The 14885-nt window shown below is 35.0% G+C and overlaps 1 protein-coding gene across 9 annotated transcripts in view; it reads right to left on the minus strand.

Annotated features, from left to right (window-relative positions):
- VPS50 (VPS50 subunit of EARP/GARPII complex) overlaps window positions 1-14885 on the minus strand; it is a 141539-nt gene that overhangs the window by 57947 nt on the left and 68707 nt on the right. For all 9 annotated transcript variants that reach the window (XR_002174828.2, XR_004528121.2, XR_012333979.1 and 6 more), the window contains exons 15-16: window positions 13586-13680; window positions 13152-13250 (exon numbers count right to left, since the gene is read on the minus strand). Coding sequence is in view for 2 of the 9 variants with exons in the window: in XM_019927450.2 (XP_019783009.1) it covers window positions 13152-13250; window positions 13586-13680 (194 nt within the window). In the remaining 7 variants the exon portion in view is untranslated. Of the gene's footprint in view, window positions 1-13151; window positions 13251-13585; window positions 13681-14885 lie in introns of those variants that run through there.

A 14885-nucleotide genomic window follows, 5' to 3' on the forward strand; every position in this document is an offset into this window, starting at 1 on the left:
AACTTCAAAGCTTTTGCACAGCAAAGGAAACCATAAACAAGACCAAAAGACAACCCTCAGAATGGGAGAAAATATTTGCAAATGAAGCAACTGACAAAGGATTAATTTCCAAAATTTACAAGCAGATCATGCAGCTCAGTAACAAAAAAACAAACAACCCAATCCAAAGATGGGCAGAAGTCCTAAACAGACATTTCTCCAAAGAAGATATACAGACTGCCAACAAACACATGAAAGAATGCTCAACATCGTTAATCATTAGAGAAATGCAAATCAAAACTACAATGAGATATCATCTCACACCAGTCAGAATGGCCATCAAAAAATCTAGAAACAATAAATGCTGGAGAGGGTGTGGAGAAAAGGGAACACTCTTGCACTGCTGGTGGCAATGTGAATTGGTACAGCCACTATGGAGAACAGTATGGAGGTTCCTTAAAAAACTACAAATAGAACTACCATATGACCCAGCAATCCCACTACTGGGCATATACCCTGAGAAAACCAAAATTCAAAAAGAGTCATGTACCACAATGTTCATTGCAGCTCTATTTACAATAGCCCGGAGATGGAAACAACCTAAGTGCCCATCATCGGATGAATGGATAAAGAAGATGTGGCACATATATACAATGGAATATTACTCAGCCATAAAAAGAAATGAAATTGAGCCATTTGTAATGAGGTGGATAGACCTAGAGTCTGTCATACAGAGTGAAGTAGGTCAGAAAGAGAAAAACAAATACCATATGCTAACACATATATATGGAATTTAAGAAAAAAAAATGTCGTGAAGAACCTAGGGGTAAGACAGGAATAAAGACACAGACCTACTAAAGAATGGACTTGAGGATATGGGGATGGGGAAGGGTGAGCTGTGACAAAGCAAGAGAGAGGCATGGACATATATACACTACCAAACGTAAGGTAGATAGCTAGTGGGAAACAGCCGCATAGCACAGGGAGATCGGCTCGGTGCTTTGTGACCGCCTGGAGGGGTGGGATAGGGAGGGTGGGAGGGAGGGAGATGCAAGAGGGAAGAGATATGGGAACATATGTATATGTATAACTGATTCACTTTGTTATAAAGCAGAAACTAACACACTACTGTAAAGCAATTATACCCCAATAAAGATGTTAAAAAAAATAAAGTAAAAAAAAAAAAGATCATACACCATGATCAAGTGGGGCTTATTAGCCCAGGAATGCAAGGATTCTTCAATATATGCAAATCAACGTGATGCACCATATTAACAAACTGAAGGGTAAAAACCATATGATAATCTTGATAGATGCATAAAAAGCTTTCTACAAAATTCAACACCAATTTATGATAAAAACTCTCCAGAACGTAGGAATAGAGGGAACCTACGTCAACATAATAAAGGCCATAGATGACAAACCCACAGCCAACATCACTCTCAATGGTGAAAAACTGAAACCATTTTCTCTAAGATCAGGAACAAGACATGGTTGCACACTCACCACTATTATTCAACATAGTTTTGGGAGTTTTAGCCACAGCAATCAGAGACGGAAAAGAAATAAAAGAAATCCAAATCGGAAAAGAAAAGGAAAATTGTCACTGTTTCCCGATGACATGATACTATACATAGAGAATCCTAAAGATGCTACCAGAAAACTACTAGAGCTAGTCAATGAATTTGGTAAAGTAGCAGGATACAAAATTAATGCACAGAAATCTCTGGCATTCCTATACACTAATGATGAAAAATCTGAAAGAAAAATTAAGGAAACACTCCCATTTACCATTGCAACAAAAAGAATAAAATACCTAGGAGAAAACCTACCTAGGGAAACAAAAGACCTGTATGCAGAAAACTATTAGACACTGATGAAAGAAATTAAAGATGATACTAACAGATGCAGAGATATACCATGTTCTTGGATTGGAAGAATCAATATTGTGAAAATGACTATACTATCCAAAGCAGTCTACAGATACAATGCAATCCCTATCAAATTACCAATGGCATTTTTTACAGAACGAATAATCTTAAAATTTATATGGAGACAGAAAAGACCCCGAAGAGCCAAAGCAGTCTTCAGGGACAAAACGGAGCTGGAGGAATCAGACTCCCTGACTTCAGACTATACTACAAAGCTACAGTAATCAAGACAACATGGTACTGGCACAAAAGCAGAAACACAGATCAATGGAACAAGATAGAAAGCCCAGAGATAAACCAATGCACCTATGGTCAACTAATCTATGACAAAGGAGGCAAGGATATACAACGGAGGAAAGACAGTCTCCTCAATAAGTGGTGCTGGGAAAACTGGACAGCTACACGTAAAAGAATGAAATTAGAACACTCCCTAACACCATACACAAAAATAAACTCAAAATGGATTCGAGACCTAAATGTAAGACAGGACACTATAAAACTCTTAGAGGAAAACATAGGAAGAACACTGGTTGACATAAATCACAGCAAGATCTTTTTTGACCCACCTCCTAGAGTAATGGAAATAAAAACAAAAATAAACAAATGGGACCTAATGAAACTTCAAAACTTTTGCACAGCAAAGGAAATCATAAACAAGATGAAAAGACAGCCCTCAGAATGGGAGAAAATACTTGCAAATGAAGCAACTGACAAAGGATTAACCTCCAAGATATACAAGCAGCTCATGCAGCTCAATATCAAAACAACAAACAACCCAATCCAAAAATGGGCAGAAGACCTAAATAGACATTTCTCCAAAGAAGACATACAGATGGCCAACAAACATATGAAAGGATGCTCAACATCACTAATCATTAGAGAAATGCAAATCAAAACTACAGTGAGGTATCACCTCTCACCAGTCAGAATGGCCATCATCAGAAAATCTACAAACAATAAATGCTGGAGAGGGTGTGGAGAAAAGGGAACCCTCTTGCACTGTTGGTGACAATGTAAATTGACACAGCCACTATGGAGGACAGTATGGAGGTTCCTTAAAAAACTACAAATAGAACTACCGTGCGACCCAGCAATCCCACTACTGGGCATATACCCTGAGAAAACCATAATTCAAAAAGAGGTTCCACAATGTTCACTGCAGCACTATTTACAACAGCCAGGACATGGAAGCAATATAAGTGTCCATCAACAGATGAATGGGTAAAGAAGATGTGGCACATATATACAATGGAATATTACTCAGCCATAAAAAGAAACGAAATTGAGTTATTTGTAGTGAGGTGGATGGACCTAGAGTCTGTCATACAGAGTGAAGTAAGTCAGAAAGAGAAAAACAAATACCGTATGCTAACACATATATATGGAATCTAGAAAAAAAACGTTCTGATGAACCTAGGGGCAGGACAGGAATAAAGATGCAGACATATAGAATGGACTTGAGGACACGGGGAAGGGGAAGGGTAAGCTGGGATGAAGTGAGAGAGTAGCATTGACAAAACACACTAACAAATGTAAAATGGATAGCTACTGGGAAGCAGCTGCATACCACAGGGAGATCAGCTCTGTGCTTTGTGACCACCAAGAGGGGTGGGATAGAGAGGGTGGGAGGGAGATGCAAGAGGGAGGGGATATGGAGATATATGTATGCATTTAGCTGATTCACTTTGTTGTATAGCAGAAACTAACACACTATAGTAAAGCAATTATACTCCAATAAAGATGTTTAAAAAAAAAAAAGAAAACTGTGTTGGATCTCTCATCTGCGGAAAAGGTATACTTTTATTCTGATTATTTTTGCATTTGTTGTTGTTTGAAGTTTCAGTGGGATTGTGGTTCCTTTGACTAGTTGAGGGAAGAGAATTTTTTGGTTGAAGAGAGTGATGTTTTTAATAAGTTTTATTTTTTTAATTAAAAAATTTTTTTATAATTTTTAAAGGTTAGTTTCCGTTTACAGTTACTACAAAATATTGGGTATATTCCTCATGTTGTACCATAAATCCTTATAGCTTAAACAAAACAAAACAAAAAACTTATACACGAACGTTCACAGCACCATCATTCATCACAGCTAAAAAGTGAAAACAACCCAAATGTCCATTAACTGAGGAATGGATAAACAAAATATGGTATATCTATACAATGGAATATTATTCACCAATAAAAAAGAAGGAAGTTCTGTTACATGCTCCAAAATGGATGAACCTTAAAAATATTATGCTAAGTGAAAGCCAAACACTAAAGGCCATAATGTATGATTCCATTTATATGAAATGTTCGTATACAGGCAAATATCACAGGCAAATACATAGAGACAAAAACTAAATAAGTGATTGTCAGGTGCTGCAGGAGAAGAGTGACAAAAAACTGGTACAGGGTTTCTTTATGGAGTGATAAAAATATTCTGAAATTAGATAGTGGTGAAAGTTGTTGCTGAATTATATACTTTAAAGGAGTGAATTTTGGGCATTTTTGGTATGTGACTTACATCTCAATAAAGCTATTATTACAATTATTGAGGTAGGCATGACTCTAAAATGCACTCTAAAATCCCTCAAGATTGTCTGCCCTAATTCCCAGGACTAAATGTGTTGAAGAACACCCCCATGATTACATTACCAAATATGGAAAAAAGATTCTGCCGATATAATTAAGATTACAATTAGCTGCCTTGAGTTAATCAAATCAGAAATTATCCAGGTGGAACAAATCTAACTGAATAAGCCCTTTTAAGCAGAGTTTTTTCTCCTCCTGATAGCAGAAGGGGGAAGTCAGAGAGAATTGCTGGCTTTGAAAATGGAAGGGGTCAGGGGCAAGGACTGGAGAGCAGCTTCTAGAAGCTGAGAACACTTCTTAGCTGACAGGTAGCAAGAAAACAGAAACCTCAGTCCTAAAACCATAAAGAACTGAATTCTACCAATGTCCTGAATGTGCTTAGATGCAGATTCTTCCTCAAAGTCTTCACATAAAAGCCCAACCAACACCTTGATTTTGGCCCTCTGAAAACCTAAGCTGAGAACCTAGACAAGCTGATCCAGACTTCCACAGAACTGTGAGATAATAAATGGGTGTTGTTTTAAGCTGCTAAACTCATTGTAATCTATTACAGAATAATATAGAACTAGTATGGTGATAAAACATACCAACTCACAGACTGAAGCTTAGTTATTCCTACCCATAAAAAGTATAGAAAATAGGGGCTTCCCTGTGATTGAGGGTCCGCCTGCCAATGCAGGGGACACGGGTTCGTGCCCCGGTCCGGGAAGATCCCACATGCTGCAGAGCGGCTGGGCTAGTAAGCCGTGGCTGCTGAGCCTGCGCGTCTGGAGCCTGTGCTCCGCAGCGGGAGAGGCCACATCAGTGAGAGGCCCACGTACCGCAAAAAAAAAAAAAAGTATAGAAAATAATACAGAAAGTAAAAGTATATATGACAAAAACATTAAAAGGTAAGAGATGGTAAGTGAGTTACAAAGTTGGTTCTCCCATTATTATGGAAGTATATTAATTTAAGGTCAACTGGAACAGAACAGGAATGCATATTGGAATGTTGATGGTAACCACTATGAGAATATACATTTTAAACCTGAGGAAAAAAATATGAAAATTGAAAACATAGATGATCAAGCCAAAAGAAGGCAGAAAGAGAAAAAAATAAATGAAAAAAGTTATCTACACTTTCAGAAACCAAACAGCAATGTGATGGGTTTAAACCCAACTATGCCAATAAATACATTAAATGAAAACGAAAAAAACAGTTCAATCAAAACACAAAAATCGTCAGATTGGATTTTAAAATAAGAAAACAAAAAAAGACTACATGCTGTGTATAAGAGGCATACTTTACATATAAGATTGATATTAAAATTAGGTCGGAAGCAAAACTAGATTGAAAGTAAAAATTACAGACAAGATTTCTTAAAATCAGGAACTAGGGTGGAATTTTCATCAAAATTTTTTTCTTCATCTGTTAAAATGATCAATGTGGTGTTTTTCCTGTAGCTGTTAGTAAATTAAATTTATTAATTTTTAAAATTAGCCAACCTTGTTTTCCTGCAATAAACCCTGTCTTTTCACGATGTATTGTCGTTTTTAGATATCACTGGATATAATCTGCCAATCTTTTGTTCAGGATTTTTACACTTATGTTCTTATGAGGTACCAGCCTGTAATTTTTTTTTATAATGTACTTGTGATGTTTTGGTATCAGTGCTACGATGGCCTCATAAAATAAGTTACAAAGCATTCCGTCCTTTTCTGTTCTCTGAAAGAGTTTATCTTGATATTACTTCTGCCTTAAATGTTTAGCTGAATTGACCAGTGACAGCAGCAGGCCTGGAGATTTCTTTATGGAAATGCTTTGTAGCAAAGATTCAATTTCTTTCAAGATACAGGATTATTCATATTTTCTATATTTTATTTTATCAGCTTATTAAGTATGTACAAGGAATTCGTTCTTTTCCATCTAAATTGTCAACTTTATCAGCATAAAGTTTATATCATTTTGTTTTATTTTTAATGTCTTAAGATGTGTAGATACCTTCTTTTTAACTGCTGATATAATTTGTGTTTCTTTTTCTTGCTCAGTCTTGCTAAGTAGCATTGTAGATTTCTACTATACATTTACTTTCTCTTTCATTGATTTCTGCTCTTGTAATTATCTTCCCTCTATTTTAGGTTTAATTTGCTGTCATTTTTTTTTAACTTCTTGAAATGGAAATTTAGTGCACTGATTTTCAAACATTCTTCTTTACCAAAAAATGCATTTAAAGCTAAAAATTCCCCCTTCTGCTTTAGCTATATCCCACAATTTTTATATCATACTTTTATTATCATTCATTTTTAAATAATTTCTAATTCCCAATATGATTTCTTCTTTAACACTGAAAATAGGTTAATTTCAAAAACCTGGCAGGTTTTCTCGTTATCTCTCTTATTTATTTGTAGTTTAATTCCACTGTGGTCAGAGAATATGCTCTCTATGATTTCAATCTTTTGACTTTTTGTTTTTTAAGGACTTGCTTTAGAGCCCAGCAGTTGATTGATTTTGATAAACCTTCCTTCTGCTCTTAAAAAAAAAAATGAAGTCTTCAGCTGTCAAGTGTTGTAATATATATACACATGTATAAACATACATATACCAATATATCTATATCAATTAGGCAAATTTTACTAATATGTTGGTCAAACATATATCCTTACTGATTTTTTTGTCTGCTTGTATTACCAATTACTGAAAGTGGCACATAAAATTTCCCAACTATGATTATCAATTTGTCTATTTCTCCTTTTAGTCTGAATATTTTTGCTTTATATATTTTAAATTTATTTTAGTAGGAATATACAAATTTAGGATTATTATATCTTCCTAACAATCTATCATCATTATGAAGTATCCCCTTTACTTTTACCAATATTTCTTGCCTTAAAGTTGGCTGTCTCTTAGGAATTTCTTTAATCTGATATAGAGTATCTACAAAAGCCTACCACAAATATCATACAAATATCATAAAGTACTGAATGAAAGGAGATCCCTTGTTGGCACTTCTATTCAACACTGTACCAGAAGTCCTAACCAATACAAAGATTAGAAAGACATATATAAAACCGTCATTATTCACAAATGACATATTGTATAAACAATTCAAAAGAATTTCCAAACTATTAGATTTAATAAAATGCTAATTTAACCACCAGATCATAGGAATCCAAGGTCAATATACTAACTAAATCAACGTGTGTGTGTGTGTGTGTGTGTGTGTGTGTGTGTGTGTGTGTGTGTGTAAGAAACAACAGGAAATTTAAAATAAAAAGCAATACAATTCAGAACAACATTTATAAAACTACAATATTTACATAATGTTCAAAATGGGCATGACTAGTCATTGGTGACAGAAGAATAGCAGTTACCTCTGAGGAGGCTACTGACCAAGAAAAGGTACAAGGGATACACCTTGTACCTTGTTCTAGGATATTGGAAAAGTTCCAGATCTTAATCCGGGCAGTTTATGTGGTGTACATATATGTAAAAAATTCAGAGTTGTACAATAAGATATGCATACATTTATGTGAATTATGATTTAATAAAGTTTTTCGAAAGAAAAAACTGTAATAATCTACTCACTACCCTCCCAAATTGTCCGCAATAAAGGGCAGGCCCATTAAGATAAGGCCACAAATGGCCCAAGGAAACATTAATCCACTTGTGAAGGGTCACAAGGTCACAAGTAGTAGACAGCAGAGACAGGGGCCCCGATTTCCAAACCTTGTTCTTTTCACTGCAACATGGTTGGAAACAATAGTCAAAGGCAAAAATTTACTTTTTTTTTTTTTTTTTTTTTTTTTTTTACTGTAAATGATGTTGGTTCATATTATCCAAATTGATTCAACAGAGCCAAAGAAAACTTCCTTTGCATCTCTTTCCCCAAGAACATTTTACACAAATTGAAAGATTTGCATTTTATTTCCTTTCTTCTATTTTACTCTAAATCACAAAAAAGATGGCAGTTATGATGAAAAAGCAATGAATGAGTATGTAAAGTACAAACTGTAATCAGATGTTGAATAACAGACTGACTATAATCATAGTTATATGAAAAGCAGTCCCAATTATTACTTTAAGCACTCTGGGTGCCACCTGCATCTTTAGAAACAACACACAAGCAGGACACAAAAAACCTTCTCTGGTATACAAAAATTATGTACAATCAAAATAAAATTAAAGAGATTTTAAAGTGCAAATATAGTGAAGGAGATAATAACCGATCTACAACGTGTCTCAAATATATTGACCTACAAGTTAAAGGAAAAATGTCAGTGAATTAGAACTGTGTGAAACACAGATCTTTTACTTAACCTAATAAAAGACTTGAAGCAATAAAATGTAGGTTCCAAAAACGAATGATAAAAGCACAAGGTTTAAAGAAGGTAGAGTATCTAATATAAGCCTTTATACACTTTAAACAGAAGGAATTTGATGCTCAGAGAAGTAAAAATTTGGTTAAAATCACACAGGCCATGAAGCCAGTGAGTAACACATTAGAGGTAGGAACCCAAGGCCACTGATAACACCACACTGCCCCAGACGCTTTACCAGCAGGAAGAAAATTGGAAATCAGTAACAACTGTATTTACTAAGAGGAGTTTAATAGTTGCCTACCCATTATTATTGTGCATTTATGTGTATGTACATATATAGAGAAGAGGGAGTAGTGTAACAGATACATATTATGAAGACATTGTTCCTTTTGTTCTCATTTTAAGTCCAAAATTTAAGCCCTCTTCTATAGTTTAGAGATGGAAAATAGTTGTACTTTTACATAAATTTTCAGTAAAACACTTCACATATTAAAAATAAATTTAACTTATTGGCACCATTATCACCAAGTCCAAAAAAATTATTTTCTGAAAACATTTCTCCTTATTTTCCCAAGGAATATATCAAAGAGAGCTGCAACAATACCTCCTATCCCACACACATGCTCTTCTATGACACGACCTTACCACTCCCCAATCAAAAGAAAAAGTCTAATTTCCCTCCTCTTGAGTCTGGACCAGCCTTACGACAAGGCTGTATTCAAAGGAATGTGGTGGTCATGACTCCTGAGCCTATATCAGAAAAGGTCATGCAGCCTCTGTGTGGTTCTCTTGGAACTCTAGTCCTATGGGAAGCCAGCTGCCACGTAAGAAGTCCAACCACCCTGAGATCATCATACTGGAGCGGCCACATGAAGACATGTTGACTAACCAACCCAGCTGTACACCCTTCCAGCCATCTCCACTAAGGTGAAGCCGTCTTGAACCTGCTACGCAAGCTTTCCACCAGCTGAGTACTGCTTAGTCACCTCAGTCAGTGCTATGAGAAGAAGAATCAGTTGATCCCTGCGTGAATTATTCCTGACTCACAGAATACATGTAATAATGAGAAGATGATGGTTGCTTTAAGCCTGTAAGTTTCAGGACAGTTTGTTACAAAGCAATACTAGGAAAACATATCCGTGGACACTTGTAAATTGAAGCTATTATAGGTTAGGTTTTTCTTTAAAAAAAAAAAAAAAAAAAACCTCTTTATGAGATCTCCCATAAAACAACTAAAATTATTGGTAACTTATTTACTACTCTCCCTGAAGCCTTAACCAAAACAACTTATTTGGCAGAGGATATATGGGTGGGGGATTAGGGGTAGGGGTGCAACACATGCCGGCACGTCAGTTCTAGATCAGTATTCAAAAACAGAAGAGATGATTAAATCATTTGATCCAGACAGAAAACAAAGATAAGTATATGGATAATAAAACTGACCCTAGAAACACACATTTTAAAGACACTTAAGGAATAAACCAAACCTTAATAAACTTAAACCTTAAAAGGCAAGGAGAGACCTTTCTCCCTAAAAGGATAAGTGACCTTTCCCCTCTTCTGACATCAGTCAGTGCACCTTTAGGATCATTGAAAACATTTATAAGCTCTAAATACTAAAGTAATTAAAAATAAAAGGTGCTTGTTAAATAGAATGTTTTGGCAATAGCACACTGCTACATAATTTCTACGTCATTACTGTTCAAATTAGATTATTTGTGCTTTGGGTAATTCTGCAACATCTGGCAGAAGAATGACAGCATTGGGTATATACAAACTTAGAACCTGAACATAAAGAAACCTGGGAGAATAAAATATATCTTTGAAAGATGAGAATTTATACTGACAGATGACAGAGACTGTGCTCCCTCACACTCTCATCCAGCTTTGCCCTAGAAAAAGATAATGGCACGCAAGCTTTAATACAACTTCCACAAGCAACGTAGGTACATTTTATAAACAGATGTTCTGCCAAAGAGGAAAATGCTTCTATTTTCACCTTTTTATTATGCTTACATCTTCAAACCAACAACCTAAATGGACTGTAAAATAAGAGTAATTCGGTTCAAGAATTTCTTTATTCTCAAGAGCTCTACTTGGCAGTAGAGAACCATGAAACAAATTGTAAGCATATTTAAACACTTTAACAAAATTGAAACAGATGATCTATATTTCACCATGTTTCATGGTATTTTTCGGTATTTATGTAATATGATTTGGTGAAGGAGATATTAAATCGGAATTTAGTAGATTTAGAGTCATCACTGGCTAATGTAATGACTTTCGTCAACTCAATATATATACATTGGCATCATTTCTAAACTGCCTGTCAAGTTCATCTTGCTTTATAAAGAAACAGATGTACTTCAGAACACACTGATGGTTGGCACCAACTTTACCAAGTGATTTCATTATAATTTCCCAAATGGCAGCTGTTGGAGAGAGAATGACTACAGGCAGTATATGAGCAAGACTGGTTTAAACATTGGGAAAAGAGAAGAATACTACAAAGAAAGATTACATCTTTACTTTTTTTTAACCTATTCCAATTTTTATAATACACAATGCTGCAAGAAAAAAGGGAAAGATCTGCAGGTAATACTTCGGGAGATCTTTTAGTCCAGCCACCTCATTTTACGATTGATAGATAGAACCATATCTCAGAGGGGTTAAATGATTTGTCCAATGACAGAGAGATGGCAGGTGGCAAAAATGTAGTCAGATCCCGAGTTTACCATTTCCCAGTCCTGCTCTCCTTCTAAGAATACAATACAGCCTCCTCAACGGGAAACAAGTTTCACAAATGTTTCTAACAAGAAAAGTCCATTAAAATATTGAGTGTTTTGGAAACAATAATTCATTTCTATATTTTCTAATTTCATCAAGGTGAACTTTTGTAAGGAATATCCATCATAGTCAGAGTCTAGAAATGCCCTTGCCTGGTGGCCACAGATGACAGACACCTTTTGACAGTAAGTAAAATAGAATGCAGAATGCAAACCATTAAATGAATCCATGTTTTTGCATTACACACATCTTGCAGTCACAATGAACATCAAAAGACACCCCAGTTGTCTTGTTGGATATAAAACAATCTTTGAGAAATGGACATCTAGCAATGCCTGCATTCTGATAGGGTAAGTGAAGCTTCTGGTTCCTTCATAGTTCTTTATCCTTTCCCATCTGTGAGTATAAGGCCCCTCTCATTTTGGACAGCAATGTGTACAGGCCAAGCCTTCTGTTTTAACAGGGCTTAAGTTTTAAAAGAAAAGGAAGTTATAAATTAAGGTAGTGTTAGGGTTTCATGTTGTTCCCTTACCACTGTTTTCCCGAGGTATAATCAATTAAAAAAATTTTTTTAATTTTTCAACATTCTCTTCATTCAATTGTGAAACTCAAGGGCTCTGCTTTGGTACAGGATCAACTTAAATATACTTTCAAAACAAATATTTAATAGTTTACAATTAAGACAGAAAATGTGTACTTAAATATATTTAATAATAAATTAGTCAATGGTTTCACGTCCAGTAACCTCTCTTCTGACATAGCACATATCCCTGTGACCAGGGGTTGATTCCCAACAAGGAAAGAAAGGAGAATTTCAAATCCCAACTCTCCCCAGCACCAAATAACAACAAAATCAAAACTTAATTTTAAAAATTAAAAATGCAGTATAAAAAGTGAGCTGTAACTCAATTCAAATGATAAAATGTATATAACGTGTACAGCATAGGGTCCAGCTTATATGAAGAAAGGTCTAATAAATATTCTCTCAATTTAACGCTGCTTTAAGCATACAAACACATTGCTGTATAAACATTCTTTCCCACCTTCTTCCACTCCCAAAACCATTCCTAGGCACCCTTTTTAAAGTTAGTAGTGATTGTTTTGCAAAGCAATAGTACAAAATCTTGGCTTTGTAGCTACATTCTGAATATCATGCCCTGTTCTCTGAAAGCCTTTTTACTCCTAAAAGGCACACAGTTTCAAGCATCCCCCACTCACTGAGTGCTGCCGCTACTGATTTAACTTCCTTACTAGCTCACAGCATATATGCAGGTAGAGAATAGTGGCCAAATTCTTCTGGGGATCCTTAATGTAATAATCATCTTCCACCCATACAGAAATCAGTTCAATATTTTAAGCCCCTCAAGACAAAACACATATTGAAATTTACAAAAAATAATCAGAATACTTTGATATTTTTGGTAAAAAAAAATCCTTAACCATCCTAAAAAAAGCTACAAAGATAGTCTTTCAAATTCAAAAGTAATTATTTTAAACCAATTAAAACTATAAGGTTAAGCATTAGACAAAGGTATTCTCACTACCTAAATAAGTCTATTCATATTTTATTAGAGTTCTTACCTATGGTAGTTCTTAAAATAATTGACACTTTGTTTTCTAATAGACTCTTGCAAAACTTCAGACTTGCTACCACAGAATTCTTCTCCAACTTGCATCAACCTAGTTGGACAGAAAGATTTACGTAAATTTCAGCAACATGTTTATTATAGGGAAAAAAGAGAAGTACAGGTCATCTTTATTCAAAGATAACAAATCATAAAAATTTGGATGTTTGAAGAAATTCTAAAGATCACATTCATTACAGTTTACAAACATCCAAAGGGCAAAAATATTTAAACACACTCACACATAAACCTAGCAGAAATTAGACTATGAATGTTCAATTATCTTTACTTCCATTAAGTTATATATTACAACTCAGTGATTCATGATTTCATTGATTATCATGGTTCAATGAATCAAACTAAAGAATAAGACAAGATCTCAAACACTACCTGCTGATTATATCCAAAACAAAGATGAAGTCATCATATTTGAATATTGACAAATCAGTTCCAAGCAAGTAGGTTTTTACTTTTAGCTGAACATCCTATTAAAAAAAAATAAATAAATATTTCAAGTAAATCCAAAATATAGAAAATAAGTTCTCAGAGACATTTTTTGTATAGTTACACATTAAAATGAGACAGGAATAGATTCTTAACTTGATAAAAAAAATATCTAGTTAGGCTAATAGTCAACATATTTAGGGTGATATCATAGAGACAGTTCCATGAACATCAGATATAAAAGTAGTACAGACTTGGGGCTTCCCTGGTGGTGCAGGGGTTAAGAATCCGCCTGCCAATGCAGGGGACACGGGTTCGAGCCCTGGTCCAGGAAGATCCCACATTCCACGGAACAACTAAGCCCGTGCACCACAACTACTGAGCCCACGTGCCACAACTACTGAGCCTGTGTGTCACAACTACTGAAGCCCGCACGCCTAGAGCCCGTGCTCCGCTACAAGAGAAGCCACCGCAGTGAGAAGCCCACACACCACAACGAAGAGTAGCCCCCGTTCACCACAACTAGAGAAAGCCCGCGCAGCAACAAAGACTCAATGCAACTAAAAATAAATAAATTAACTAATTAAAAAAAAAATAGTACAGAACACAATCATCACTACTAATACACACACACATGCAAGATAAGAATTATGTCCTCATACTAGATATACTGATAAAAATCATCATTATTTGGGCATGGTTCAGTAAGCTAGAAACCCCAAAATAATCAATTCAAAAATAATTAGAATTAATAAGATATTGTGTGAAGTGTTTAAGTACAGTATATAAAAATTAATAGTTTTCACGTATACCTGGCTGAAGCACCTAAAAATGGAGAGATTTCTTGTAAAACAAATATTGAAAATACAATATACTTAGGAATAACTTTAATAAGAGCTATCAGACCTATAACAAAAAACTAACAGTTCTAATGGGATACAAAAGAAATTTCCATAAATTGAGAGTCAAGGGACTGAATACCTGACTAAATACTGTAAATATGTCAATTTATCCAAGTTAATGTAGGGATACAGTGAAATTCTAACCAAAATCACACACACACACAAAAACTTTTCTTCTCAATAATTATTCTAAAATTCACTAGAAATAATAAATAGACAATAACCTCTTTTTTAAAAACAGCACTTTGAAAGGATGAAGTTATCAGGGATGATGGAGGACTTGTACCACCTATATTAAATATATTAAAAACTACCCCCAAAATGCTAGCAATATAGAGAAAAGT

Source organism: Tursiops truncatus, chromosome 9 (genome assembly GCF_011762595.2).
Source record: "Tursiops truncatus isolate mTurTru1 chromosome 9, mTurTru1.mat.Y, whole genome shotgun sequence".
Taxonomy (NCBI): Eukaryota; Metazoa; Chordata; class Mammalia; order Artiodactyla; family Delphinidae; genus Tursiops; species Tursiops truncatus.